The 26,702-nt window shown below is 33.0% G+C and overlaps 3 protein-coding genes across 4 annotated transcripts; 1 reads left to right on the top strand and 2 right to left on the bottom strand.

Moving 5' to 3' along the window:
• Positions 1–167: 167 nt before the first annotated feature.
• LOC130654855 (LON peptidase N-terminal domain and RING finger protein 3-like) lies at positions 168–7,246 on the bottom strand. The gene is made up of 3 exons (XM_057457499.1): positions 5,061–7,246; positions 3,126–3,322; positions 168–2,296 (listed from the first exon to the last, which is right to left on the bottom strand). The coding sequence occupies exons 1-3, from the start codon at positions 6,704–6,706 to the stop codon at positions 1,815–1,817; spliced, it is 2,325 nt and encodes a 774-aa protein (XP_057313482.1). The 5' UTR covers positions 6,707–7,246; the 3' UTR covers positions 168–1,814.
• Positions 7,247–7,886: 640 nt separating this feature from the next.
• On the bottom strand, positions 7,887–20,522 carry LOC130654860 (OCIA domain-containing protein 1-like). Of its 2 annotated transcripts, none has more exons than XM_057457505.1 (9): positions 20,365–20,522; positions 17,041–17,101; positions 16,901–16,954; positions 16,093–16,137; positions 15,894–16,020; positions 15,777–15,811; positions 14,922–15,157; positions 14,548–14,725; positions 7,887–8,110 (listed from the first exon to the last, which is right to left on the bottom strand). In XM_057457505.1, the coding sequence occupies exons 1-9, from the start codon at positions 20,422–20,424 to the stop codon at positions 8,070–8,072; spliced, it is 837 nt and encodes a 278-aa protein (XP_057313488.1). In that variant the 5' UTR covers positions 20,425–20,522; the 3' UTR covers positions 7,887–8,069. The 2 variants fall into 2 exon arrangements, with proteins under 2 accessions (XP_057313488.1, XP_057313489.1); XM_057457506.1 differs by having other exon boundaries at positions 15,903–16,020; positions 20,365–20,521.
• A 270-nt stretch (positions 20,523–20,792) lies between these two features.
• On the top strand, positions 20,793–23,628 carry LOC130654864 (uncharacterized). The gene is made up of 9 exons (XM_057457509.1): positions 20,793–20,985; positions 21,611–21,666; positions 22,417–22,464; positions 22,663–22,727; positions 22,885–22,922; positions 23,001–23,080; positions 23,160–23,222; positions 23,300–23,350; positions 23,419–23,628. Exons 1-9 carry the CDS (start codon positions 20,844–20,846, stop codon positions 23,470–23,472), a joined length of 597 nt encoding a protein of 198 aa, XP_057313492.1. The 5' UTR covers positions 20,793–20,843; the 3' UTR covers positions 23,473–23,628.
• Positions 23,629–26,702: the final 3,074 nt, after the last annotated feature.

Below are 26,702 nucleotides of genomic sequence, written 5' to 3'. Positions count from 1 at the left end.
ATAATGTTGTCATAGTAACACCTGTTTTTTAAGATGTGTTGAAGGATTTAGTATGTTAATGTGATGATGTATACAGAGTTTTATGTAAATTTTCATGTTAGTACGAAATTTTATAAATCACGCATGCGCAGCAGATATTTTGTAATTGCGGAGACAATACCGTAAATAACAGATTAAGCGCCCGGGCGCTTATTTAAAAGTTTCATCTCAACAGGGGCGCTTATTTGGCAGGGGCGGTTTATTTTTTTTTTTAGAATTTTTTTTTTTTTTAACTTCCTTCTCATAGTTATGAAGAAAAAATAGAAATACAAGTGTGGCGCCCCACACTTGTATTTCTTATTAGAGCAGAATAAATAAAAAAATGAAGATGGAAGTTTATCACAATTTCAGATGGTGGATATAGTGTAGTGAGTTGAGCATTGGACTTGTGATCATGAAGTTTCAGGTTCGAGTTCGCCTCCACAACAGCAAGTGTGGTGTTGTCAGCCTATTTGGAGCCATCTACTGGGAGAACGCGGAGGGGCAAAAGAGCCATTCGTCATGACGGAAAAAAAGGTCAAAAAAGATCCGGCAAATAGATAACTTACAAAAAAAGTTCTCTAAAAACTTTGCAACAAACAACAATGGCTGATATAGTGGAAAACAGTTAACAGGGGGACTTTCAACTTTCAGAGTATTTCTTAAAGAGATTGACATAATATAATACAGCTTTTGTATTTAAAGTTTAATCAAACCTTAAAAATAAGTCATTAAGAGTTTTTTGTTTTATCTGTAAGCCCTTTCACGATCCCGCCCTTCCTCAGATTTAAATGGGTTTAAGCATGGTATAATTTTTCAAAAAATGTCAGCATGGCATGGCATGGCAGGTATAAATATGTAAAAAGCAAGAACATCCTTGTCCCCAGGATTTGTTGCCTATGTCAAGCATGTCAAAAAGGCAAAAGCCCCTGGGGACGAGGTTGGGTTGAAGAACGTAGTGTGTTGCTTAAAGACCGGTGAGGCAGTTATGAGATCAAACAGAATTTAATTTATAAATAATTTTCCGCTTTATAAAAATATTAGTCATTTATACATTTCTAAAATCTACAGTGAATTAAAAAAAATACTCGGACAATAGTACAATAGTAAAAAATTAGTTACAATATTAAGAATACCTAATTTCGGGGAAGTCAGTTTTTTAGAAACCTACAGTGATTTTATATACTTTTTTTTATGGGCAAATATCACATGACTTCATTCCATATAGGTTCTTTTTTAATAAGACTATATTTGTACTCTTTATTACTCACAGAACTACTGTTTTATCAAAAAATATCAATACTTTACCAAAAATAGACTGTCATCATTTTTTTTTTACATTCACATATTTTATCACGAGTGCTAAACACGAAATTTGACAAAGTTATGTAACTGAAGAAAACTAGCCTATTTATAGCATTTTCATGAAACTACGTAATTCTTGATTCGCGAAAGTTTATTCTCCCAAAGATTTATAATTGTGAATCTCTAATGAAGTACTTTTCGAATAATGAAACATGGCAAATTGAACAAGAGCATAAGAAATATCTGAAACTTTCTTCACGAGTTTAGCAAGAAAATAATACAAGTTTTCTATTTTAAGAACAGAATTTATAAGAATGTCGAGACTTAGTACTTAGTTTGAATGCCTTTATAGACTAAGAACAAAACAAAGTTTATTTTTTTAACTTTTTTTTAAAGAAAATAAAAATATTTGAGAATGAAAGTGCAAATACGTAAATTCGCGAATTTGTGGCCTTGTGATAAATAAGCTGGCTCAACGAGTTTAAGCTGGCTTAACGAGTTCCAGCTGTTGAATTATTTGATGCATTGTTTAAATTAGTAAGAAAACGTAGAAATCTTTGCAAGCTTAGCATTCGTTCACTAACACATTTCGAACGAAGGAAAACCACTTTGGTCGTCAAGTTCAACGGAAGTGCAGCTAATCCCCACCAAATCCAGGGTACGCCATGTTGGTACTGTCCATAATTTTGTGTGTATGGTGGCAATCTACCGATCGCGTTAAAAATGCAGCTTTGCTCGGCAGACTTCAAACCAGTTATGTATGCCGATAACTGATTGTATATACAAGTTGACAACAAGGAAAACCTTTCATGACTCAAATCTTCTGGCTCGTCACAAAAATAATCCACATCCGCATAATAGAGAGAATCGACAATCCTTTTTTCTTTTACTAAAAATCTTTGTCCTGCAACAGTATGAATGATAAATCTTCCATCGGATAGTACTTTATATTTCGTGATTTCACAGATTGTACCTATATAAAAACGTGACTTTACTTCATCAAAATACGAATACTTTAAACCTTGTGCCGTAGAAAGCAAGGGGAAATTAGGGGAAATACAAGGGGGCCCCTGTATGGACCCTCCAAATTTTTTCAAATTGATATGATAAAAGGAAAATAACTATCGTTTCCTTGGCCCTTTTAGGAGCTGTTCATATGGAGGAGGGCTGGCTCGGTTGACCGGGCTGGCTCGTGTGAGCGGGATCTTGCTGCTATTAAGAAACACATGAAAAAATAAAAATGTGTTCATATGATAACCGAGCCAGCCCGCCTTGCCGAGATCTCGCTTGTTTGTACCGAGATCTTGGTCAGGCGGGATCTCGCTGTTCTTAAGAAGCGCATAGAAAAATAAAAATGTGTTCATATGACAGCCGAGCCAGCCTGCCTAGGCGAGATGAAATTGACAATAGATTTAAAAAAATTCTCATTAATTATTTAAAGATCGAAATACATTCTTTTGTCTTCATTGTTTATGAATCTTTGTGAAATGCAAACAACTTTTCCATCCTGGCCGGCCGAGATGTAAAAAACTTCATATGAACACGAGATGAAAAGCACCCTGGCTAGCCGAGCCAGCCCGCCTCCATGTGAACAGCCCTAAAATCAGTCTTTAGCACTGACTTTATTTAAAATCAGTCTTTAGCACCGATTTTATCGAACTTCAACGTTTCTGGGAATTTAGAAGTGCTATTTTTACCCCCCTCTTCCTGTCAGTCAAAACGTGGTGTCCTCGTGGAAACTATAAATTTATACATTGAACCTTAACGTAACCTTAAGGGTAACGACGGTGTAACACACATACCTATATCAGCGAAGTCTCCATTCTCTGATTGGGGTGACTGAGGGATGCACATACCAAACTTCTTTGAACCCGATTCCAAACAATTTCGAATCATCAGTCGATATTTGGGCTCAAAAATATGTAGCGGACAACCAACATATGGAAAAGCAATTGAACACACAAAGATCGGTATTGGAACATCTTTGTCTATTCCCACTCTAAAAAAAAAACATAGTAAAAATGATTACCCTTAAACTGCATATTAATAAAATTGTTGAATAAGATTATGTTACAACAGGTGAACACACTAGCAATATAAAAGCTCTGTGTTATTTGATTGGGTTTTTCCTTAATATATACAAATTCTTAAATTTTTGAAAAATGTTCTAGTTTGTATCTGTGTCCAGGGGCTAATACAGGTCAACTTAGACATTGTTATACAGACTTTGGGGACATCCAATTTGTGCGCCCAAAATAGAGAGATGAAAATTGCGTTACGTTAAAAAATGTGGTAACAGTTTTAGACCTTGTAGCTTCAGTTTAAAATATTAACTGTTTGATACAAACAAACTGAGTTTCTTGTTTCCTGAAAAGGTAAAAAGAGAATTTAAGGGATTACTGATGCCTTTTCAGTTTCCAAAAAATCAAAATTTTATGAAACCTTTATGCAAGTTTTTTTACTGTACTTATTTTGGTTACAACAGAGTATAGTTTTAACTTGTTATTGTATTTTATTTGTCTGTGCATCAAAATTAAGATGTGTTATGAAACGCAAGAAACATGCTAAGATATGGGAAATATGTACTTCAGAAAAATTCCTGTGGATTTTTCCATGGGCTAAAGACTAAATTCTTTGCATTGCCATAATTTTAAGACTTCAAAAGTATATACAAACTTGTAATTGTTACAGATTAAAATAGAAAACATAAAAATGTCAGTGTCTTTTTTAAAGTTTTTTAAATATTCTTTTTTCAGTCCTGGTAACAGTTATGTTGGCTCAATCTATTTTATGCATACTTCTAGGGTGCCAAATTATTAAAAATAAAATTTTGTTCATAAAAAATATCACCAAACATAGAAGATTGGTAAAACTTAAATGTGTATATTTTCTGCAAAATATCCAGAATGTTTTTGTTCTTCATTAAGAACTGTTTATTTCAGAATGTGAATTGTGTCAATTTTTACAGGAAGTAATTGACAAAGTTATTATAGAACATAAACCAGTCAAAACCAGCTAAAATGTTCAATAACCACCCAAACGATCCAAAAACCACCCCACCAATTTTTTTTTTAAAAGAACAGAAGCAAAAGTGTATGATTTTTTTGGCTGTCATATAATCTTTTGTAACAAGCAAGGTAAATAACAACAGTCTTTGAACACCCCAGGTTTTTTGCCTGACGGTAGGCTTTGATGACTTTTTTAAAAAATATATAATTGTTGAAATACCAGGTGTGTTAAAATAATTTTCAAGTTTTTAGGGGCGTATATAGATAATTTAGATAATAGGTGTTAAATAGAGGCTCATGCATGTTACAGAAAAATATTGAAAAATATACAGGCAATAAAGTGCAGATTTTAAGTGAAGAAATTCAAATTATTGTTAAAGACTTTTCTAGTAGCATTGTTTTACTGAATATATTATAAAATTTGGTTAAACAATTGTATACCTGAAGAGAAGAACTTCTCTACCAATTAACTCTTGTTGAAAATCATCATTGCTGCAAGTATCGCTTTATCATACTGCTTGCTAATGGTCAGCTGGTTATGTTTTGTTTTTCATGTTCTAATAGTTTCAAACTTTTACTGGTTTTAGGAGATTTTAATTGGTTTAGAGTGGTTTGTGGTTTTAGTAGTTAAATACCGGTTATATAAGAAATTGTAACTGCTAAACGCTGACCTGTATTTATAAGTGTAAAAAAAATAGTTCAATTAAAAAATACTTTAATATTATATACCTTGATAACTTCTCCAGATTGTCCATGTATGCTTTTTTTCTTTCAGAATACTCCTTGTTGAAATACAGTTCTAACATTTTTACAATAATTTCAGTCACTGGTTTGGATGGTTTCCCTAAATAGTCTTTCAAACATTCTCTGCAAATGGGACACAAAGTGTTATGGTCTAGTGTCCGTAATAAACAATGTCTACAAAAAACATGTCCACATGGTGCTGTCACAGGATTATAAATAATATCATAACACAACTTGCATTCAAAATCTTCTTCTTTTAACGCATGTTTTGGTACTCCTAAAAATTTTTCCACCGGTGTATTCTGATGTTTTGAAAGTAATTCAATGTGTGATATATTGTCATGACTTAGCATTTTGTATTCTTTTCTTTCTTTCGAACACGAAGGTTTTTCTTTTAAATCAGATAAACGATTATTCAAAATTTCACAATTTTTACTAGAACTATTTTTATCAGATTTTTTATTGCAGTTACTAGTTAATGTATCTTTACTGTTTACATGGTTGGATTTAGGTGATATTTGCTGACTGACTACAACTTCACAGTCAGAAATACTATTACTGACTAATTCATCTTGTATATGAGTCCTACTATTAGTAGTGGAATATGTTTTTGCCGTGTGGTCAAATTTTGTTGAATCATCATGACCAGTATAAGTGGACGGTTTCGCAGAACCTTTATTATCACTATCTTGGTCAAGGAGTGGATTTCTATTGAATTCATTTGGTAAATTATTTTTTTCTTCTGAATCAGGAAGGGAAAGTAATTCGTCAATTCTTGAAATAACAGCATTTGACAGTTCCATATTTTCTGGATCTAATTCAAGGCAAAGTTGAAAAGCATCAATTGCGGATTCTAAATTACCGAGATTTGAATAACAAACACCTCGTTGAAACTGAAGTTTTGCATCATGATGATTGATTTTACATGCCAACTCCACATCCCTAAAAGCTTCAGAATAACGTTGTAATTTTGTATATATTTCTGATCTTAAATTTAGTCCAATGTAATCTTCAGCAACTAGAAGTAAAGCTTTATTTACACTAGAAAGTGCTAACGACAAACTGTTATTTTTCATCTGATTTTTAGCAATCTTTTTAAGTTTGGTGGCCTTGTATTCGGTAGGAAACCAATTTGAAAGTATTGCAGCAAGAAAAATATTAACAGGGCATGATCTATCTAGTGTAATACCACAAACAAGACAAAACATTGCTTCATCAGCACATTCTTTGCACAAAGTATGACCACAAGGTAAAGTTACAGGATTGTAAAGAAGCCACTCACACTTGCACAAAAATTGTTTTGACATAAAAAGGCCGTTGGGTACTTTTTTTGAACAGGTAGCAAAATTATTTCTTCTTTTCTGAAAATCAAAGATTATTCCTTTAATTTCTTCGGAGACAATAAATCCTTTTCTTCTAATTTCGGTGTATAATTTTCTTCGCAATTTGGAACTGCTCTTAAACTTTTGGTTTATACTAGACCAAAACAAAAACTTTTCCAACTTAGAATACTTTTTTTGCTCGCTTTTGCTAGAACGGACTGTCGCTGTTTTTTCGTACTTTAAATCTTTGTCGTCATTTTTCGAAAAACCAGCAATGTTTTTAACTAACTCCTGTTCCTCGATGGACATGTTGCTCTTTTTGTCCCACACACGACTTCATAATACCTTCATAACTTCTTTAAACATTGACCTTGCTCCACATTTGATATACATCGCTACAGATTTTAAGATGCTAAAGTTAGGTAACTTAAAGATTTTCGACGAAATTCTCGCGCCGGTATCGAAACTCTAGACCGGTAGCTACACCGGTCTCCGAATCAGAAACTCCCTGCTCCGACCCCCAAATTATTCCAAAATCTACCGTGGCCCTAACGTGTTGAAATGGTGCAATGCATAAAAAAAGTGAGAAGAATCACATTCAAGGTTTTTGTGATTGAATGCTCTTGTGGGTCATCTCCCGAAAAGCTAACAGTGTTCAATTTCAGAAAATAGCTCTTCTCTGAATCTGATATCATCTGAAGGAGAACCGTTACCATCTTCTTCATTTTCACCAGCAGCGGTTTAAGTTTGTCAAATTCGGACAAGAAACAGCACTTTACGACAGCCTTGATAGGCTTGCCCAGCAGTTTCGTATCTGGAACATATCTTAGCAGAGTTGTTCATGTTTGAAAGTTAACACATTTAACTCTGGCTTCAAAAACTGCGTTGACAATAAGAGAACGAGAATAGTGAATTTGAATGACCTCCTCAAATTCGAGCAAAAAGTAAATTCATTGACTGTGTGAGTATTGGTTGAATATCCTCGATGTCTTGGTCTGCAAATCATGAGCAGATACCCGAGCAGCGTAATGTGGAAGACGTTGGTCAACCAATGACAACCATAAATACACGACAAGACTTTTATAGTATTGATGTGAGAACTGTTTTCCAAAAATGTTTGGAAAATTTCTTAGCTAATACTCGGAAGCACGGAATTATCGTCTTTTTTCAAGATTGATAATTTTTGAAACATTTTCCCACTTTATCCGCGGTTATTCTAGCTGACATTTTGTCCAGATGTTACTTACAGCTTCAGGACAAACCTTTTAGCTTTTGTCATTGTTTTTGCTGCTAGAATATCTTTTAGTTCTTGTCTTATTAAATTAGTATAAATACTCAAATTTGATTAAATACAGTTTCTCATCCAGGGGTGAGCCTAGTTTTCAACTAAAAGGACAGGCCAGGTCTTAATGTTAGAAAAAACTTCGGTTTCAATATTGAGTAATGAAAACGCGCATACGCCTGAGCAAGATGAAATACATCGTTAAAATTCCTGATGCATTCCTGCACAAATCTCAGATAGTTTTTTTATAATATAATTTACATAAATATGTATATATCACTGCTATGTATTCATATTTTTCGATCAGGTGAAATATTCTGAGTGACGTCATTCTGAGGTACTTCGACATCCTTGATGACGACAAAAATTGCGTCGAGCATTTTCCAATATTCATTCAATTTCATCCCCGTATGCATTTTTTCTTCTTGTGGCTGAAAGTAAACAAACAAATAATTTAGGAATTTTAATTATCTTTTTAAGTTTCTGGATAAGATACTTGGATTTGCACGTGAAATACACGACTTTTTATATCAACAACATTAGGCTGCTTAAATTTTTTCCCTCTCTTTGTCATGCTTGAACTATTGTTCACATGTTGTTTGTTGTATATCTACTTTGAAACCCACATGATTGCTTGCTCAGATAGAATACAGCGCTGATCAAAATTAAACTTAAATTTTCATCATTTTTTGCATCAAACTTACATAATTTGTTAAACAGGATGCCTTGGAAACTATTGTTGTTTTTATAATCTCTGTTGTTTGTCTATTTTTGTTTGCTTTTACTAAGTCACAGCTGACTGTTGTTTAGCTGATGCTTTGTTTTTCAAAGGGTTCGAGTTTCATGCTGCTTTTCAATATAACTTGTAAAAAAGCGTAAGTTTAAGCAGAAAATAGTAGCAAAAAAGCGCTGCAATTTACCATATTACCTTAAAACCGTTATTATTGACACGTTTTTTTATATTAATTTAACCAATGCTGAACTTGTTGCTTATCGAATTTTTTTCCCGCGCATTTGCTTTGTGTCGCGTTAAAATTTATTGCACGAGTAGGCACGAGAGTATTGTCGTGCAGTATACAATATAACGGCAATTCATCTTTACAAATATTCTTAAACAACAAACAAAACTGCTATATTTATGTCAAAAAAGGTGAAGGTGATTTTTAAATATCTCCGAGTTGCTGGTGCAAAATATATCTACAAAACATGGTTCACTTTGTTTAGGTTGTATTTTACGATGTAAAATTACTTGCTCGAAAATGTACATCAAGAAACATTAAATGAAAAAGTTTATTCCCGCCAAAAGTAAAGCCAGTCGTGAACCGTCAAAAATTTTCCCGCCAAATATGTCAATAAGAGATGCGTGTTTAAGAAATTTCCTTCTATAAGACAAAATATTCCATTCTATTCCTTCTATAAGACAATATGTATAAAAACTATTTGAAAATAGGTGAGCATTTTTGTAGAACCACGAATGTTTTCCCCCGAAAAAAACAAAAAACTTTGCGGTAAAGCTGAACCTCAAAAATTTCTTCCGCAAACACTTTCTTCCCCTAATGGATTGAATTGACAAATACAATTAAAGTTGAAAGATAATGTAAGATAATAACTAAATAAAAAAAATATGAGTAATATAGAAACCACCTCGAGACTGATACATGTAAACAAAATTCGCCCTCAGTCAATACTATTTCATGCATAAGACGAATAGCACTCACTTTGCACATGAGGCGGAAGCCACTCACTTGAAGAAGACACTAGCATGAAGCGGAATTGGCAACACGAGCAAAATTAAACAGGTAGAAATTTGTTTGGTACTCATTAATATTTTCTACAAAAATGTTGCCATTGGAAATTATATCCAAAACAAAACCAGTAAATTTGGATGTGTTTTAAAGCGAGAACAATCTTTACTATATTTGATGTTTTTTTAAAACTCATTCTTTAAAAAAGTATTCGGGGAGGGGGCTGAGCTCTCCCCAAATATTTTTCATTCACGCTTAACGATAACGTAACTACAAATGGTCGATATTAGGAATTATAGAAAGGCACTATATATTAGCGAAGCAGTTGATTTATAGTACGGAAGCTGCGAATTGACGTAATAGCAGATTTTTATGCATAATTTATTGTGAATATTCATAAAGGAACTTGAAAAAATGGAAGAAAGTTTCATCTACACACCCCACCTCACACAGAAACTGTGACACAATGAAACTTTTTTGGGCGTTTGACGAATTTAGCAAAAATGTCGCGAAGTGCGTCATTTGCAGATGTGTTAGGTCAGTCACACTTTGTAACACTTCTGCCGTATAAAACATTATACGCCTGACGCGACAAAGGACCCCTAATTTGACCCCCTCCAGGAACAATTACCACATTTTAGGAGTTTGAATCTAATCAAGATCCACCGTGAACATTGACCTGTTGCACAAGGTCAAATTGCATGATCCTAGAAATATCCAATATAATTACTTGTAGCGTCGAAATTCAAAATTTCTATACTGTCTCACTATTTTTTGTTGAAGGTGACGAATATTGCGTCCCACAATTTTTATCCGATAAGATATCCTATTCAACTAAACTTTCCTTGATGATTTCTCTCAACTTACTCTCATCGATTTCCGGGTAAAAAGAAATATCAGGCTTGGTCTTCTACTGTAAATGGACAATGAACAGAGAACAGATTCAATGCAACTTTTTAAAGAATTTAAAAAATCCGGATTTTATTTGGGTTAATTATAGCAAACACGCAAAAGCTGTCAGTTTTTTTAAACAGAGAAAAAAATTATTTTAAAAGCTAAAGTCTTAAATTTTCAAAATCATACAGCAATGAAATAAATATCTTATATTTGATGCCTGGTCTGATCAAGGTCTGATCAAGAGTAGTCAAAAATGTTAAGAACCATTTAACTGTGGCAAAACAGGACTGTCTGCAGTAGTTAAAATTTTTACACACAATAAGTTAGCTGTATTGAATCCAAATATAACAACAACAAAATCTTAAATCAAGCTTAAAAAAAAAATTTGTGAAACGCAATGTTGTTTAGTTTAAAGTTCATCGGTATTTTTTAAGAAGAGCTTTCAAAATCGCCATCGATTCCTTATCTATCACGCCGTCAAACTTCGTTTGCCGAAAATGCATTTGAAAGGCGATAACGACGTTTCGAGTTTCGGCAGTAATAACTCCATCTGTGTTGACCTTGTAACCGTATTTCGCCAAACCTTCTTGAAATTCTTTCACATCTACATTGTCATTTAAAGAGCGCATAAAGCACTGGACGTCACTGTCATCGGGCCAAGCTCCGACGCCGTTCTCGTACAACTGTTTCCATGGAAACAATGGGCCAGGATCTACCTTTCTTCCAGGTGCACAATCCCCATGCCCAAAAACATTTGTTGCTTCAATGTCATAACGTTTTATAATATCTTTACTTATCTGAATGACAGAGTCAATTTGATATGGTGCAAACTTGAACCAATGGCGCCCGCCATCTTTTTTGTCTTCAAATCCTAAATTAACAATCTCCAGACTAACGCCTTGATCATTCAAATTATTCCGCCCACGCCAAAAACTTACTCCTTGGGTGTACGCACGTCGCTCTTCTGGCACCAATCGGTATATCTTTCTTTTACCATCTATGGGACCTTCTGGAACGACATAATGTGAGCTCACTCTATCCCCGGTGAGGATATTTAAAGATCTTTGCAAATTAGCAGCAGTGTAATGCAATACCAAGAAGCGTTGTCTGTTGTTATAGCTTTTAGCTTTGTATTCGTCACTGATTTCGTACATCTTCGTTTTCTTACTTTCACTGCACACAACGAACAAACATAAAACCACTAAAACCTTCATGTTGCTAAGCAAAGTGTGAGAGAGAATCCTTACCACGAATAGTAAAAGTGCGTGAGACTGCGGCCATTTATAGGCCGTCTAAAGACCTGGTTTCTACTAGCTCGTATCACAAACAAATTTTACCTGAGAAACAATGACTTTTTTAATGAAAATAACACAAAATGAGAATGAAAAAATAAGCGAATGCGTGTTGTGTGATTTTTTCCAACAGCTTATTAAACATACAACCAAGGATGAATCAGCTGCAAAGAAATTTTTTTATCTTAAACAAATACAGGTTTTTATTAGAAAAAAATAACATAGTTGATAACTATATGAAAACTAACCAGCATTGAAATAACGTTTCCACGAAAGCAACGCAAGACTAAATCCAAAAAAAGTGCTACAACTAATTAACCTGAAGTTATTTGACGACTCCCGGATTCTTCAAATGTCGATGATCATGTGGGTCAACATTCATGACACCAGAGCTGATACTCTGCTGACACACGTTCATTAAGCTTAATATTGTTGCCATGACAACAAAAGCTGGCACCAATGCTGCAACGCGTGTTTTAATTATTAAAAATGAGAGAAAAAGAAAGTCATGGTTAAGACAAGTTAAGAATTAACTTTTATGCATGTAATTCAACATTTCGACGTAAATTGTGGGAAGGGAGGGAGATAGATTAGCATGTGAACCTGCAGAGCAAGTCCCCCATGCTCCTTTGTTTGACGCTGCTTTGGTTATTCGTTACTTATCAAGAACACAATGAATGAAGTCATTTATCATAGCAAAACTTCCTCCTCATCTTAACAAACGTAATAACGAGGTTGTCAGTTGTCGTTTCTCTCTTAATGGCACTTCATAACACGACTATAGAAACCAGGAAAGTTGATTGGCTTCTCACACTCCCATGTGGTCACAAATGAGTAAATTACTAAACTGATTTTATGAAGCAACTGTTACAAGGTAACGTCCAAACTCAATTGATACACCTCGTACCCATACCTCCTAATCCATACAAATATGTCCAGATCCCTGGATATTTCACCAATGGCGTCAGCTCCCCAAACCTAAATAAAGCAAACCCCCATTCAAACCCGTTCAACGATATCTTAAACGCAGCACCAAACGAAAACATGTATGGTAGAAATGGCATCCCGTTTGTTTGAAATTACACGCGCCAGTGCACAACGTTTGTCCAGATCCCTGGATATTTCACCAATGGCGTCAGCTCCCCAAACCTAAATAAAGCAAACCCCCATTCAAACCCGTTCAACGATATCTTAAACGCAACACCAAACGAAAACATGTATGGTAGAAATGGCATCCCGTTTGTTTGGAATTACACGCGCCAGTGCACAACGTTTGCACAAGTTTGTGCAGTATACTGCACGAAACAGGAGATGTTTGTACAACACCACGGAGACAGGACGTACGGATCACCCGAAGCATCTCGGTCGGTAGGGTTGGTGATCGTAGCTATATTTTATATTTAACATTAGGACATTTGTATTCATTTATCGACAATTAAGAATGTGTATTTAATCTTTAATTCGAGTGTTTTGTGAATGCTTTTATGCCCCCACTGCTTGAAGTGTTTAGCACTTCTAGGCCTTTCGATATACCGGAGTTAGGTCGTAATTGAAAATTGAGCTGACATTTAAGTAGTGGACCTGGGCGGTGCAGGGAGTTTGCGCAGTTTGTTGTCGTCGTATCGGCTGACAATAAACACAACTCCCGCCGGAGCACAACGGTAGTGTGAAAAAAAAGTAGAACATGATGGGTAAACAAAATGTGTGGTTAAATGCTACTAAGTTCTAAATATAGATTGAGAGGTGCGAAAATAGACATACCTTGTCACGAAAAACGGACGAATAATTTTCCCCTCTTTTTCAGATGCATCAGTTCAATATTCTGCCTCAACATTCTAAGTATACCTCTTGCCTAAAATCTTTTTATTTTTTTGTTTTTTGAGAAGACTTATCAGGCCCTCGTTAACTATGCAAAATTATGACATAATTAACTAGCTTTTATGTAATTGGGGCTATCAATCATAATTATAATAACTAAATATTAAAATTCATGCAAAACGGGATGGCTAAAAACACTATACAAACATATATGCCTTCGAAAACTGCTAAACACAAAACCCCGCTCAAGGCTAGTTGATGATGTCATGCATAATTAGTGGAACTTCTTCTAGACAACTGGAAATGAATAGTTAATTTTTTAGAAAGATAACGTCGTGCAGTTGGCTAATAGTTTGTTCCCTTTACATCCATACAATCAGAGCTTACAATATACACAACGTTTAAGAATATCTGGTAGCGCAATTTTGAGCAGTCCCTTGACCCTTCCTGGTCCCTTGACCCTCCCTGGTCGCTTGATCCTCCCTGGTTCTTGACCAACTATAAATTTGTTATCGGATCATAAGGTCAGGATCCAGATAAATAAATAATAGATATTGTAATTCAGAATGAAAGTATTTTGTTCGTGGCGACCTGAAGCCCCCCTTTTTTGCTGTGTATGCTGAAGAAAGAAAGACTAACTGTAAATTTCTGCTAGTCAAAAAATTACTCGCATTTCATGGTCTCAAATATTGCTGAGCTCATGTAGCACACACAAATAACGCTTCTAAGAGCGTGCATTACAAACATTCCACAGGTTTTGAAAGTCCAAAGATGATCCCTAATCCGTCCGTCCGGTAGAAAGGTCAAACACTCAGAGTTGAGAAAATATTCAATACTTCACTTCTGTTTGTCTTTAAAAGCAAAAAATCGTATTTTGAAATCTAAAGAGAGTAATCCACTCATTTTTCACAAGCGGAAAGGAAGTGAGAATATTTCCTCTTAAGAGTCGTAAGTGCGAAAATTAGAGTTCACAGGCAATTTATAAAGAAATCATAATAAATCGTATTTACCGAACGTAAGATGAACGACCTTGTAAAGCAATTTTGTGAAGCTAGTGTTTTTAAAGAAAGCAAACAAGAGGCGTTGAAAATAAAAACTGGAATTTAAAATGGTCACCTTGCGCGTATGTTTTACGTTGCTTGCTATCAACAGGAGGTTTTTTATTTTCGTAACTCGAGTTCGTATCTGGCGTAAAGAGAGATGTTTTTATTTCGTCATCTTTGGAAAAGTCCAGTGCTGATTTATTGTCGTTGAAATTTGACGACGTAAAGCTTTCAAAATCCATCGCTCGAGTCTAAAACATTAAAGAAAAAAATTGAATTTAAAACTGCTTTGTTCGAGAAGCTTAAAGGAACTTCACAAACCTTGTCTGTCAAATTGTTAAAAGTCGAATTTGTTAACTTTTTCACAGGGGAAGGGACATTTACAAATTAACCTGCTTACAATGCCCATACAAATACTTCTGCTTTTTAAAGTATCACAAATCTCACCTTATCTAACACATGGTTCTCTGTCTCTCCTTGTCGTTTTGAACGATTTCGCAGCCGCAGTTCCTCATAAGATAAACCTTTCTCACTTGATTTTGTTGGAATGTGAGACTGCCTTGAGGCTTGTCGCAATTCAGCCCATTTACCTTGGTCTTGCATTCGTTTCATTAGAAGAGAATCGACGTCGCTTGTAGATGTTGTATCACTTATCTCGCTGTGTTGACTAGCTTCGGTAAATTCTAAACAATATAATAAAATATAATATAATATACTTTATTAGCAAAAATTAATAGGAGAGGGGGAGGAGAGGGGGAGGGAGGGAGGAAGGGGTAAAATGCCAAATTAACATGAACTTGCTAAGGACTGTATCACATTTCTTTCTTTTGGAGGAATGTGAAACAAAATAAACGTCAAACGAAGACAAAGAAATTTCGATTTCAGTTTCGGTAATTACATTATAAAGCAAAAATAACAATTTTATTTTTTTAAAAATGTTAAAATTTATTCTCGGTTATAAGCAAGGAATGATAAAATTTACTGGTGGTAAAAATGTCCAGTATTCTTTACTTCTCTGGGTTTATTTTTATGGTGATTGAACCAATCAAGGTAGCTATGTCACACATTTCAAAGCAATTACCCTATAAGATTCTCTGTAGTACATTGATTAGAATAAACGTTTTACAGGTTTGACCTGGCTCGTAGTTCTTTTATATTACATAAATTGAGTAACACGACACGTGACATTTTATTTACTTTTATAATATGGGAAGTAAAACCAATCAAAACAAATATTTTGATATATTAGAACTGTTCCCAATCTACAATTTTTCATGAAAAGTCAAAGTAAAACAGCTTTACCTGATTTTGGAGACTGATTGACAGGTAAACCATGTCTAAAAACAAATACAGTTGCTAGTACACATTAAAATCAATAAAATAATGTTTAAAAAACAAACAAACAAACAAACAATTAACAAATCATACTCCCTCTGAAAATTTCGAAACTGTTCGGCAAGTACCGAATTCTCCAAACTCATAATCTTTCGAAAACATTCATCTCTGTAAGATGCCACTCCTGAAAACATGCCTAAACCAAACATGCCTAAAATGATGTAACAAAAAAAGCTGTTAACTAGAAAATGTAATGATTTTAAACACACACGAGTTTACTCACCTGCATAAAACGCCCCCGACCATCGTTGAAGTCTGGGAAAGTAACCTAAACGGAGAGAAGACAAGAAATTGCTAACACTTCTCAGTTTTATTGGAACCAGTCTCTTTTGCCTGGTGTAACCCCCTGGACGGGGCAGGGACTTAAAGTGCCTGCAGAACAAATATCGCGAAAATATTATGTCTAAGTCATGAAATTTGACAAGTTTGTAGAGTATACAAACTGATTACTGGTAAAAACGTTTCAAACTAATCAAGAGCATATGTGTACCAACGAAATATAATTCCAATTAAATTCCCTAATTTTATCTTTTGATTAAAAAGAACTGAAAATACATGTTTTTATAAGCATGTGAAAATTCAAATTCAGGCTGAAATATGCTTCCGGGAAAAACACAAACAGGCTTAGAGTATACTTAGGTTATGCTTATTGCAAAAACAAATTAAAAACCGAAAAACTTATGGAATAATACAATATGGTCCCGCTTTTACATTTGAATGAGGAGCGACAAAACTAAAGGTACAGTTTTACAAAGCAAGTTTACACAGTATAGTGGTTTTAATTAAGTTTTATTGTGTATAAGGAATAAGAAATACATGTGCCCAATTAAAATACTCATAACACAAAAAAAAACACATAAGAAGGATTCAACAAGATTGGGCAATATGCTTAGCATATGCTTAAAAATCCTCCTCTCTGTCTGAATATGAAAAAACGTTATGTTTTATAAAAAAAGTATTATCCTGTACTTTCGCCAAAAATTAAAAAAAGGAAGAACTCAAGGATTAACGGTATAGCATAATGAACTCACCACTTTTTACTGCACCTCTGGCAACAATGACGGAAAATATACCTGCTGGAATACCTGAATAAAAAGTCTTCAAAATATATTTTGTAAACAGCAATGCTGAAAAATATTTGCAAATCACAAATATATATATATATCTTTACCTCGGTAATATAAACTGTTGACTCTGCATTCTTTTAAAACCTGAATTTCCTCTTGGGTCAACTGCGTAAAAAAAGGAAATGTCATAGTACTGGTGGTCATGAAAACATTATTTTTTTATGAGGCTAAAAATTATTTTGTTACGTTACCCTTTTCAATTCCAATGAATTGTCTGAAATGTTTAAAAAATTAACTGGACAAAGATAATGACAAAGAAATGACAAATAAAACATGTCTTTTAACTGCAAAATACTCCATAAGGAGACAGGACACTAATCTTGATTCTTATATTTCTGTTTCTTATATAAAAAAAGGTTTAAGAATATATAGTGCCATGTGAACCCTTGGGAACTTGTACAATAAACCTGCCCTTATTAGTAGAGAATATTGATAATTATATAAAAACACATGAATTGCCAAGCTAAGACTCATGCAACTTATGTTTTTAGATTTATTAAATGGAACCCAAGGTATAAAATGATGTTGGACTTATATTATAGAGCTTAAAAAGTTGATTACCAAGTCTTAATCAATTCACCTTTAGAATCTCTATGCATTGGTAAAGTTTAAATGCATATCCCTCAACAGGTCTAAAATTAATGAAAATGTCAAAATTAGCTATTACTTAATATAACATCATAATTTATTTAACATCATTAAATCTGAAATTCTTTAAATGTAAATATCTCGATAACAAAAAGACTTGTTAACCAATTTTTTAAGCTCTATAATATAAGTCTAACATCATTTTATACCTGAGGTTCCATTAAAGTGTGAACATACAATAAACTTTAACAACAAACTTAAATTAACAGCGAAGAGTGACGAAGGTTAAATTTAAGCAGCTTTTGTTTGCTATTGAACTTATTCGAAGTACATACGGACGGATGGACGGACAGACAGACAGACAGACATTCACAGTTTTTTTTAGCAAAAATTAAAATTTATTGATTAGAAGCCTTTTTTTTGCAAATAGAAGCATTGTTTTTGAGTAAAAGTGTTTTATTTAGGAAGTAGAAGTACTTTATTTAGTAAGTAGCATTTTTCTTAGTGAGTAGAAGTGTTTTTTGGTTAGTAGAACTGTTTTTTTTTATAGATTAGAAATGTTTTATTTAGTGAGCAGAAGAGTTTTTTGGTAAGTAGAAGTTAAGTTATTGTAAATAGAACATTTATATGTTTCATATGCCATCATAGAAAAGTAAAAAAACAGGTTTTTTATTACGGAAAGATTTTCCTAACACTTGCAAAAACATCTCATTCTATGAAATATTTAATAATTTTCTTTATATCTATTAAAGAATTTATTTGGCAGAATTATATAAATAATTATATTAGTCAGTTTTTGCCATCTAATTTTTTTAATTTAGTCACTTTTTTACAACTTATTTCCAAATTGAAAATGCCAAGGCTTTTTTGAAGGACCTCAGGAATTTAGACATAATTTAATAATAGGTCATATTTTAATAATTAATATTACCTTGATGAAGCATGTGAGAAACTGAATAAAATTGTTAAAACAGTGGCTGACAAACATGCCCCTTTCGAAATACATAGACTTTCCGGCCAGACGAATTAATTATAGCCATCAAAGAAAAAGACTCCTTAAATAGAAAGCATCAAAAACAAAATTTACCATAAACTGGAAAGCTTTCAAACAGAAAAGGAACCAGGTAATAGGTCTCAAAAATCGACTCAAAAACGAGTACTACAATGTTTTGCAGGCTTTCAAAACAGTCAAACAACTTTTCAAAAGCCTAAAAAACTGGTTCCTGATAAGTCAGGAAATATTACCTGAATAAAACAAGCATATAGTCCAAAACGATGATACAGAAACATCTCACCCAAAAGAAATTTTAAACAGATTTAATTCATTTTTTGTCAGTATTGGTGCCAAACTAGCCTCAAAATATTCTTCTGGCTCTACTAATGTTAATCCACTTGTTAGCAGACACGTTTTTTGGTGGGCTCCCATTGAAACCAAAAGTGTCAAAAAATAATGAGTTTACTAAAACTTAATAAAGCTACAGGCTTGGATGGAATTGGTTCGTGACTGCTAAAAGAAGATTCGTCAGTTTTAGTATATGTTTATTTTTAAGTCTTTTCAACAAATCTTTATTTACTGGCTATGTACCTAAAGGTCTCACCTATTTTGAAAGTGACAATAAAACTAATCCTACTAATTATCTGTCTATCTCCATTCTGCCAATTCCAATGAAAATTAGAGCATGAGCAAATTGCTCATTTTATTTCTATGCACAACTTCCTAAATGACAGACAGTCAGGATTTCGACTAAAACTGCATTAGTCGATGTCTCTGATTTTATTCTTACTGAGCTAGACCAACAATATGTTTGTGCTGTGCTTACTCACCTTAAAAAAGATTTTGACACTGTTGATCATAAATTTTGTTAAAAAATCTATGGTGTTTTGGCATCAAAGATGGTCCGAGTCCTACTTAACAGGTAGAATGCAGCTAACTCTTGTAAAAAGTTTAGAACAAATCTATCAATTATATGGTTATTCCTTTAAAGAGGAGTGAAGAGATTAAATATCTCGGGCTAACATTTGGTCAACCAAAATATTAGTCTTTATTTTACCGCCTTTGTTTAACGCTTTATTTACGCATGATCTTATTGGATATATGTTTAGTTTTTTTTGGATAAGGTCAAAATCAAACTTTAAAAAAGAGCCACAGAGTAAGTTTTTGAGGTTCAAGAAAACATGAAGTATACACTCGAAAAATTGAGTAACAAGATTTTGGAACTTTAAATGAGGGTGCCAACTCTTGCTAAAAATGTTTCCAAAACAACAGAGGGGAGCTTTAGGGTTTTGTACAATAAGTAGGAAAAGTAGGAAAAGTAGTTTTTCTATCAATAAGTAGGAAAAGTAGTTTTTCTATCAATGGTTAAGTTAGCTAACAATCAAATCAGCACATAACTCAAAGTTTTAGTAACTCCATGTGCTCCAACTTTATCCATTTAGCTATCCTGTTTATTCAAGTGCATTGTGCAAAGTCAAAAGACCATTCTGTAAACTATGTTGTCACACTTTTTTACAAGGAGTCACAAACATGGCAGACACAGGGGAAGATAGCACTTTTCTTCTGCTGAGAAGAAAAACTGAAAGAGAAGGAGGGGCATAGTCCTATATATAGGTAAACTGCAAATCCAGTCAGGTCAGTCAGGTCAGTCAGGTCAGCATTAGGAGCTAAGTAAAACAAGTTGCTGTGCTGCATGAAAAACTTCATAATAACTAAGTCTAAAAAGCCCTCATAAAACTTTTGAGGAACTAAAAAACCACTTGAAAAAGATAAGAGTCAAACATACCTTAACCGGCGCTCGGGCATGAGGATCTTTAAATCTTTTATTTTGTTCAGATTTATTCATTTTTTCACTCTAGCTTTTAGCTCGCCACACAACACAACCTAAAACCGTGATTGATAGCCACAGCTCAATACGGCCTGTTTCCAAAAAACGAAAGTAAAACTAATGCCGGGTCAAGTACACCTGTAGTAATAATAACACTAGGCCACTGATCTATATTATGAGCCGTGTGACCACATGACAACAACAGGAAAATAAAAAAAGGCAAAATGTCGAAAATTGGTCATGTTAGTGTTTGTGCAAGAAAGGAATCTAAACTGTTAATAAACCATTTTTTGTGTATGCTAACTTGAATTCTGGAAAAAAAAACACAGTTGCAGTTGTATCTAATCTATAAAATATAAGATATGTGAAATATGCAATACCGTTGATAATGTTATTTTTACTTTTTTAGGTAAAAATTTTTGGTAGAAAAATTAGGAATGGGGAATGAGTTTCTTGATAATGGTGTTTCAGAGGAGGAGGTAAATGGTGAAACAGAAGATGAAATACCTGCAAATAAAGTTGTTTACATACAGCTGAGATATTGTTTTGATGACAAAGCTGAAATAAAAGCTTCTGAAGGTAAAAATATCTAGGTTTTTTATGTGATGACTTGTGTGTAGGTAGCTAACTATATAGCTATGAGTATCCAATGTGTACAAAATTTTGTAATGTAACTATAGCTAGATATGGCTATACATACGACAGAAAAAGTGTCCTGCTTTTTTTCACATAGAGTAAATATTGACTAATAAAAAATGCTAGAGGCAATGAAATTATTTTTTTAGCTTTTTTTTTCAAGAACAGGGTGGAAGTTTCAGCATAATTTTTGTTTTGCCACCCGTGGCACCAAAAGTTCAAGTTTAAACTTCAAAACAACACTTTAACAAAATTGAGGGGAAGATATTGAAATATACTAATTTTATACTAGATCTTCCGACTCTTGTCAACTATTTAGTGAATGGTATTGTCAAATTTGTTGCATGAAATAAAAAAGGTTAAAAATTTCAGATTTTTTTTTTAAGAAATTAATTTTTGCAAATTAAAGGTAGAAGTTTTTGCACATCCATAGACTTTCGCGAATTAATGCTTTACATGAATTTTTCATATTTTAACCAAATTCTTATTTGATTAAAATATGAAAAATTCATGAAATTCCGCATTTCTTTTTTCAGCATGTTTTTACATATATAGTTTGTAAATTTAGGAATTATTAAAGGCATCACTCTTACTCCTGATGTAACATGCAAAATGGTTCGGAAGGTAAGGCTTCAGTATTCCGATAAGTTCAGCTACTAACTAATAACCTGTCATAGCCAAAACTATGTATACTCAGTTAAAATTAGCTAAATATACATACAATTGAAAATGCCTATTTAGTGTTAAAATATTTATTATTTAGTGTTAATATATTTATTTTTTGTGAAGATATTTAACAAACACTAATTTTAATTTTTTGTATCCAAGTAAGTAAGACTATAATTGTCCTGACTTCTCACAATATGAAGCACAAAATTATTACAAAATGTTTTAAAGCAAAATTTAACTCTGAGAAAAACACACCAAAAATGAATCACAAATTTTGATTTCAAAAAATTTGTTTTGGTTGTTTATCTCAATTATTTTATTTCATAGCTATATTTTGAGTAGCAAGCTAATCAAAATACTGTTAAAAATAAGCCCTACGCCATAATGACAATGGCAAAACAATTTTCTGAAAATAATTTTTCTTAACATCAATTATAGCCCTTAATGACGCAATCAAAATATATCTTCGTACCTGTCCTTAGTAAAGTACTTATTAATTTGAAGCTTTCTGGAGCAGTTGCATCGCATGAGTGACACGGTTAGTCAACAAAAAACACTTATAGGGAAAATAGAATATCCAAATACAACATATTGTATTTTTGTATAAATTACATTTGAAGTTTTAAATTGTGCCTGTTTGTTTGCTTGTACATATATAACAGATCTATATCTTTTTATAACACAATATGTTTATCTCAATTTCAGCAACTGTTATCAGAGTTTAACATTCAAGACAGCTCATTAGTGTTAAAGGTAAAATTTTGCCAAACGAGATATGATTATGTGCAATATAATGAAGAAGGATCTGTAATTAAATTTTTATTGCTTTAAATATTATAGTGAATATATTAGTTTTGATGAGTAGAAACACAGGACCTTAGAAATGTGTGAATAATATTATCTCTTGTATGTATTTTGCTTCATTTTTTTTGAGCAGCATTTTACTTTCAGCTACGTAATCAAAGAGAATCCATCATTCCTTTAAGTTACTCTATTCCGGAAAATACCTATACCAAGTAAGTGAGCAACTGCTACTTTATTGTTTTTTGGGTTAAGTTTTTTTCTGATATTAAAATAAAAAATAGATAATTGGATAAATTAATGGATAAATGAATGGACGAAAAAATGAATGCATGAATGATAATTTAATGATATTTAATTTAATATTTTTAGACCATACATATTGGAAATATGCAACAGATATCAGAACGGTATGATTTGTAGTGTATTGTAAAGTATTTTTGTTTTGCTTTGTAATTTATTCAAGTGATTCTGTAATTTCTCTTTAGTGACTCCATTTGAGCGCACAGTCAGTGTACCGACGTACGAACAGGTTTTAAAACGAAAACTTCGAAGTATTAACAGTCGGGTAAAACCTTTACTTAAAATAAAGATTGTCTGTTTAAGTTTGAGAGTCAAGAATCAATTGGGTATTGTTTTTCTTTTAGATGTCCAAGCTGGAAAATTTTGCACCAACTTTACCTGATAAACAAGCTGTAAAAATTGACGAGGTAGTTAGTTTTATCTTTTATAGTTTTTTTTCAAATTCGAATTGTGTTTCTCAAAGTTTAGATGTTTTTGCTTTCAGGAAATTCGTGATATTAACGAGAAAATGAATGTACTAGATAGAAAACTCAAGGTAAAAATAACTAAAATTATTAATATAATTTACTCTTTTTTTTTCATTTTTTCTAATATTTATTTAAGGAAGCAGATGAAACTCAATGGCAGGGGATGTTCAAACGAAACCCCTTATGGTAGCAACTGTGATGAAAAACAGGCTGTGTTAAATATACGTTACAACATTATTGAAATATTATGCGTATTTGAAAGGTTTTTTTGAACAACTTTCTGTCAGCGCAAGTGACCACGAAGGAAATGTAACTTATTGGTGAAATATTATTTTAGTCATTTAGAGTTCTCCTAAATTATATTTTAACAAAAGCTGCGAGTCTGCATTCTGTTTTAATCATTTTGCTATAATTTCTAACACGATATTTTTATTTTTCGCGAACTTCTGAAATTTTGCCCGCGTGAAAATACTTAGGCTAAAAGATCAATTCGCAAGTTTCAATCTGAGAAATCTAGAGTAAATTGCTTTTCAAAAGGGGTGGTTGCTTTATACGTTTTTCTACTTTGCGGTTTATGTTATTGTAGAAAATAAAATGAAACTGAATATCAATAAACGTCTATTGATTAATTCCCATAGTCAACTCAAATGCTCTTATTTAAATAAGATGCCATAAAAATAATAAAAATTGGCAAAATACACGTATATTTTATAAGCAGCTTGACATACTCTTGTTATGGGTAGGTGAATCTTTATCATAGCACACCCGTATTTTTTTGTTCTTAACAGGGAATGTTTTACCCCAATCGGACGACTGAGTATAATCCGTGTAAGTCATATTGAAGAAGAACTACTTTGCTCATCACTAACATCGCCTGCGGCTCCCAGTTCTCCCAGTGATGAGCGAAGTAGATCTTCTTCAATATGTCTTGTATTGGGGTTAATCAAAATTAATTACCTTCAGGGAATTAAATTTCGCAGGAATTAATTTTCGCGAATTTCTCAACCTCAGCAATCTTTATTTCATGTCTTCTACAAAAAAACCCTTAAGTGTTTTAACATCAACATAAGTTATATATTGGTAAAAGTAGTAACAAAGATAACTTGCGCATGTGATTGGCAATTTCTCGCTTAATATGTGCTAACTTTCAAGAAACTACACTTTTCAATAAGTAAAAACAAGCATGATATTGCCGTAAAGGCCACTAGCAAAGCAACTGAATCGTGGATACCATGTACCGTCATTCCCAGGCTTTTTCCCGATTTTTTGATGTCTCCATCAGGTATAGAGCCCTTGAAATGAGGTTAGAAACTCTGCTATCCTCTATTTTCACGGATTTCTTCCTTATCTGCCTAATTTCTGTCATAATCTGAGTTTACATCAAACAGATCAGATCATTCATCCTGCCAGAATGGTATTTAGCATGTTGTCTATGATTTGAAACAAAACAACTTGTAATGGCTGACGAAGAATTGCCCCTTGGTTAATCACACTGTCACCTAGACATTAGCTGTCCGGTTTTTATAAAAAAGTACTAGTTACAGCATCAAATCATTTTTTCACCTGAAGGTAATTTATGATAGGCTAGCTTCCAAAATTTAGCAAAAAGCACCGAGCCACCAAAATGTTCGTAGCAGAAGTAAATTTCTTGAATATGAACATTACCTTAAGGGAAGAAATTTCCGTCAATCAAGTGTCCAAAAATTGCGAATTTTGCAAGCTAACACTGAGGCATATTCCGTTTAAAAATTTTTGCGAATTGAGGTTATAATAAAATCTTGCAAACTGCGATTGTGGATATTTCTAAAAAAATAGGTCTTTTCGTTTTCTAAAGTGGACCAAAAGCTATTTTATACCTTTGATCTCTTGCTCGGAAGAGATTTTTGAGAATTAGAAACTATTCGTAAATTTCAGAGGGTCAAGCTAATAATTAGAGAAAATAAATTATCTTGATTCCAAAATTTAATTTCGCACTAAAAATAAGAGAAAAAATTTATGTTAATTTTTAATTTTTTTTTCCTGATTACTTCTTTTCTTTTCATCGATTTTCGTTGTACTTATTTACTTCTGATACATCTGCTTGTGCCATTTGATTAAGTAAACTTTGAATATTTAAGGCTATTTAAATTTCCGCGCCCGAAGGCGTAGGAAATTCTTTAAAACCGTCGTTTTTTCTTTTGGAGCAATTTTTGAGAAAAAATCGACCCTGGGATTACACGTTCCTCCGTCACAGATGTAAACTTCGCACCCAAGCTCTCCAACTACTGGGAACTCATCTAAATGATGTTTCAGGACAAAATTAGTATTTGTTTTCAACAAAATTTGGCACAGTTAACAAAAAAAGTATGCTGAACATAATGGTGACATAATAATTTTGATTTTTTGCCACCTTAAATGTCATTTTAGGACAAAATTGGTCCAAAAATTAAAACTACTTCATTTTCAACAAAAATTGGCAAATTTAACAAAAAAAGTATGGTGAACATAATGGTGACATCGAAATTTTGATTTTTGTCACCTAAATGCCATTTTAGGCCAAAATTTATCCAAAAATTAAAACCATTTTATTTTCGGCTAAATCTGGCACAGTTAACAAACAAAGTATGCTGAAAATGATGATGGTACAAAAGTTTGATTTTTGTCACCTAAATGTCATTTTAGGCCAAAATTTACCAAAAATTAAAACTGCTTTATTTTCGACAAAAATTGGCACAGTTAATAAAAAAAGTATGCTGAAAATGATGGTCACAGCAAAATTTTTATTCTTTGTCAACTAAATGCCGTTTAAGACCATAAACGTTTCAATCGCAAGACTTACCATGAATGTTAGGCTGTATTTTTTGTTAGCAATTTATTTTAAAATGTGAGTTTATTATGACACGTTTCGTTTTGTTTGCGTTTTTTGTAAGATATAATGTCACTTGTGTGCTTTATCTTCAGAGGTTCATGCACCAAATCTCCTCAAATGTTTAGCACAATATAACACAACGAATTAGCAGGTTTTCATCAAATATTTTGGTAGCGAGCGGAAATTCTTAGAGCCCCCAGGGCTTCTTGTTTATCTTTTATTATAGACAACTGAAAATAAAAAAAAAAATTGAAGAAAAAGAAAATAAGAAAAACATGTCCCCTAAATTATCTGGTTCGCACTCTGATTAGAGGAAAAACCGACCTTAGTCGGATTATCTTAGAGGAAATACAAAAATTAGTGACGTGCATTAGAAATTAGAGGAAATAAAATAACGAAATTTCGAAAAAAAGACCATTGGCACTAATCAGAGGCTCATTAAATTAGAGGACTGATGGTAATGAAGTTTGTTTTCATAATAAAAATGGAAATGAAATTATATTAGAGAAACGAAATTATTATCCTATTTTCCACTGCTCAAAACAATGTAACACATAAAAAAGCAAACATGG

The sequence above is a fragment of the Hydractinia symbiolongicarpus genome, chromosome 8 (genome assembly GCF_029227915.1).
Source record: "Hydractinia symbiolongicarpus strain clone_291-10 chromosome 8, HSymV2.1, whole genome shotgun sequence".
Classification (NCBI taxonomy): Eukaryota; Metazoa; Cnidaria; class Hydrozoa; order Anthoathecata; family Hydractiniidae; genus Hydractinia; species Hydractinia symbiolongicarpus.
Note: the sequence above shows the minus strand (reverse complement) of the source record. Positions and strands in the feature narration are given on the sequence as shown.

What these genes read in the sequence shown, in the direction of transcription:
- LOC130654864 (XM_057457509.1), top strand. Translation starts at nt 20,844, where the DNA reads ATGGGGAATGAGTTTCTTGATAATGGTGTTTCAGAGGAGGAGGTAAAT. An exon ending in TTCGAAGTATTAACAGTCGG is followed by an intron (nt 23,081 to 23,159) that starts GTAAAACCTTTA and finishes TTTTTCTTTTAG; the next exon opens with ATGTCCAAGCTGGAAAATTT. An exon ending in TACTAGATAGAAAACTCAAG is followed by an intron (nt 23,351 to 23,418) that starts GTAAAAATAACT and finishes TATTTATTTAAG; the next exon opens with GAAGCAGATGAAACTCAATG.
- LOC130654860 (XM_057457505.1), bottom strand. Translation starts at nt 20,424, where the DNA reads ATGAATAAATCTGAACAAAATAAAAGATTTAAAGATCCTCATGCCCGA. An exon ending in CAGAGGTGCAGTAAAAAGTG is followed by an intron (nt 16,138 to 16,900) that starts GTGAGTTCATTA and finishes CTCTCCGTTTAG; the next exon opens with GTTACTTTCCCAGACTTCAA. An exon ending in TTTCAGAGGGAGTATGATTT is followed by an intron (nt 15,812 to 15,893) that starts GTTAATTGTTTG and finishes ATTTGTTTTTAG; the next exon opens with ACATGGTTTACCTGTCAATC.
- LOC130654855 (XM_057457499.1), bottom strand. Translation starts at nt 6,706, where the DNA reads ATGTCCATCGAGGAACAGGAGTTAGTTAAAAACATTGCTGGTTTTTCG. An exon ending in AATCTGGAGAAGTTATCAAG is followed by an intron (nt 3,323 to 5,060) that starts GTATATAATATT and finishes TTTTTTTTTTAG; the next exon opens with AGTGGGAATAGACAAAGATG. An exon ending in TGGAGACTTCGCTGATATAG is followed by an intron (nt 2,297 to 3,125) that starts GTATGTGTGTTA and finishes GTTTTTATATAG; the next exon opens with GTACAATCTGTGAAATCACG.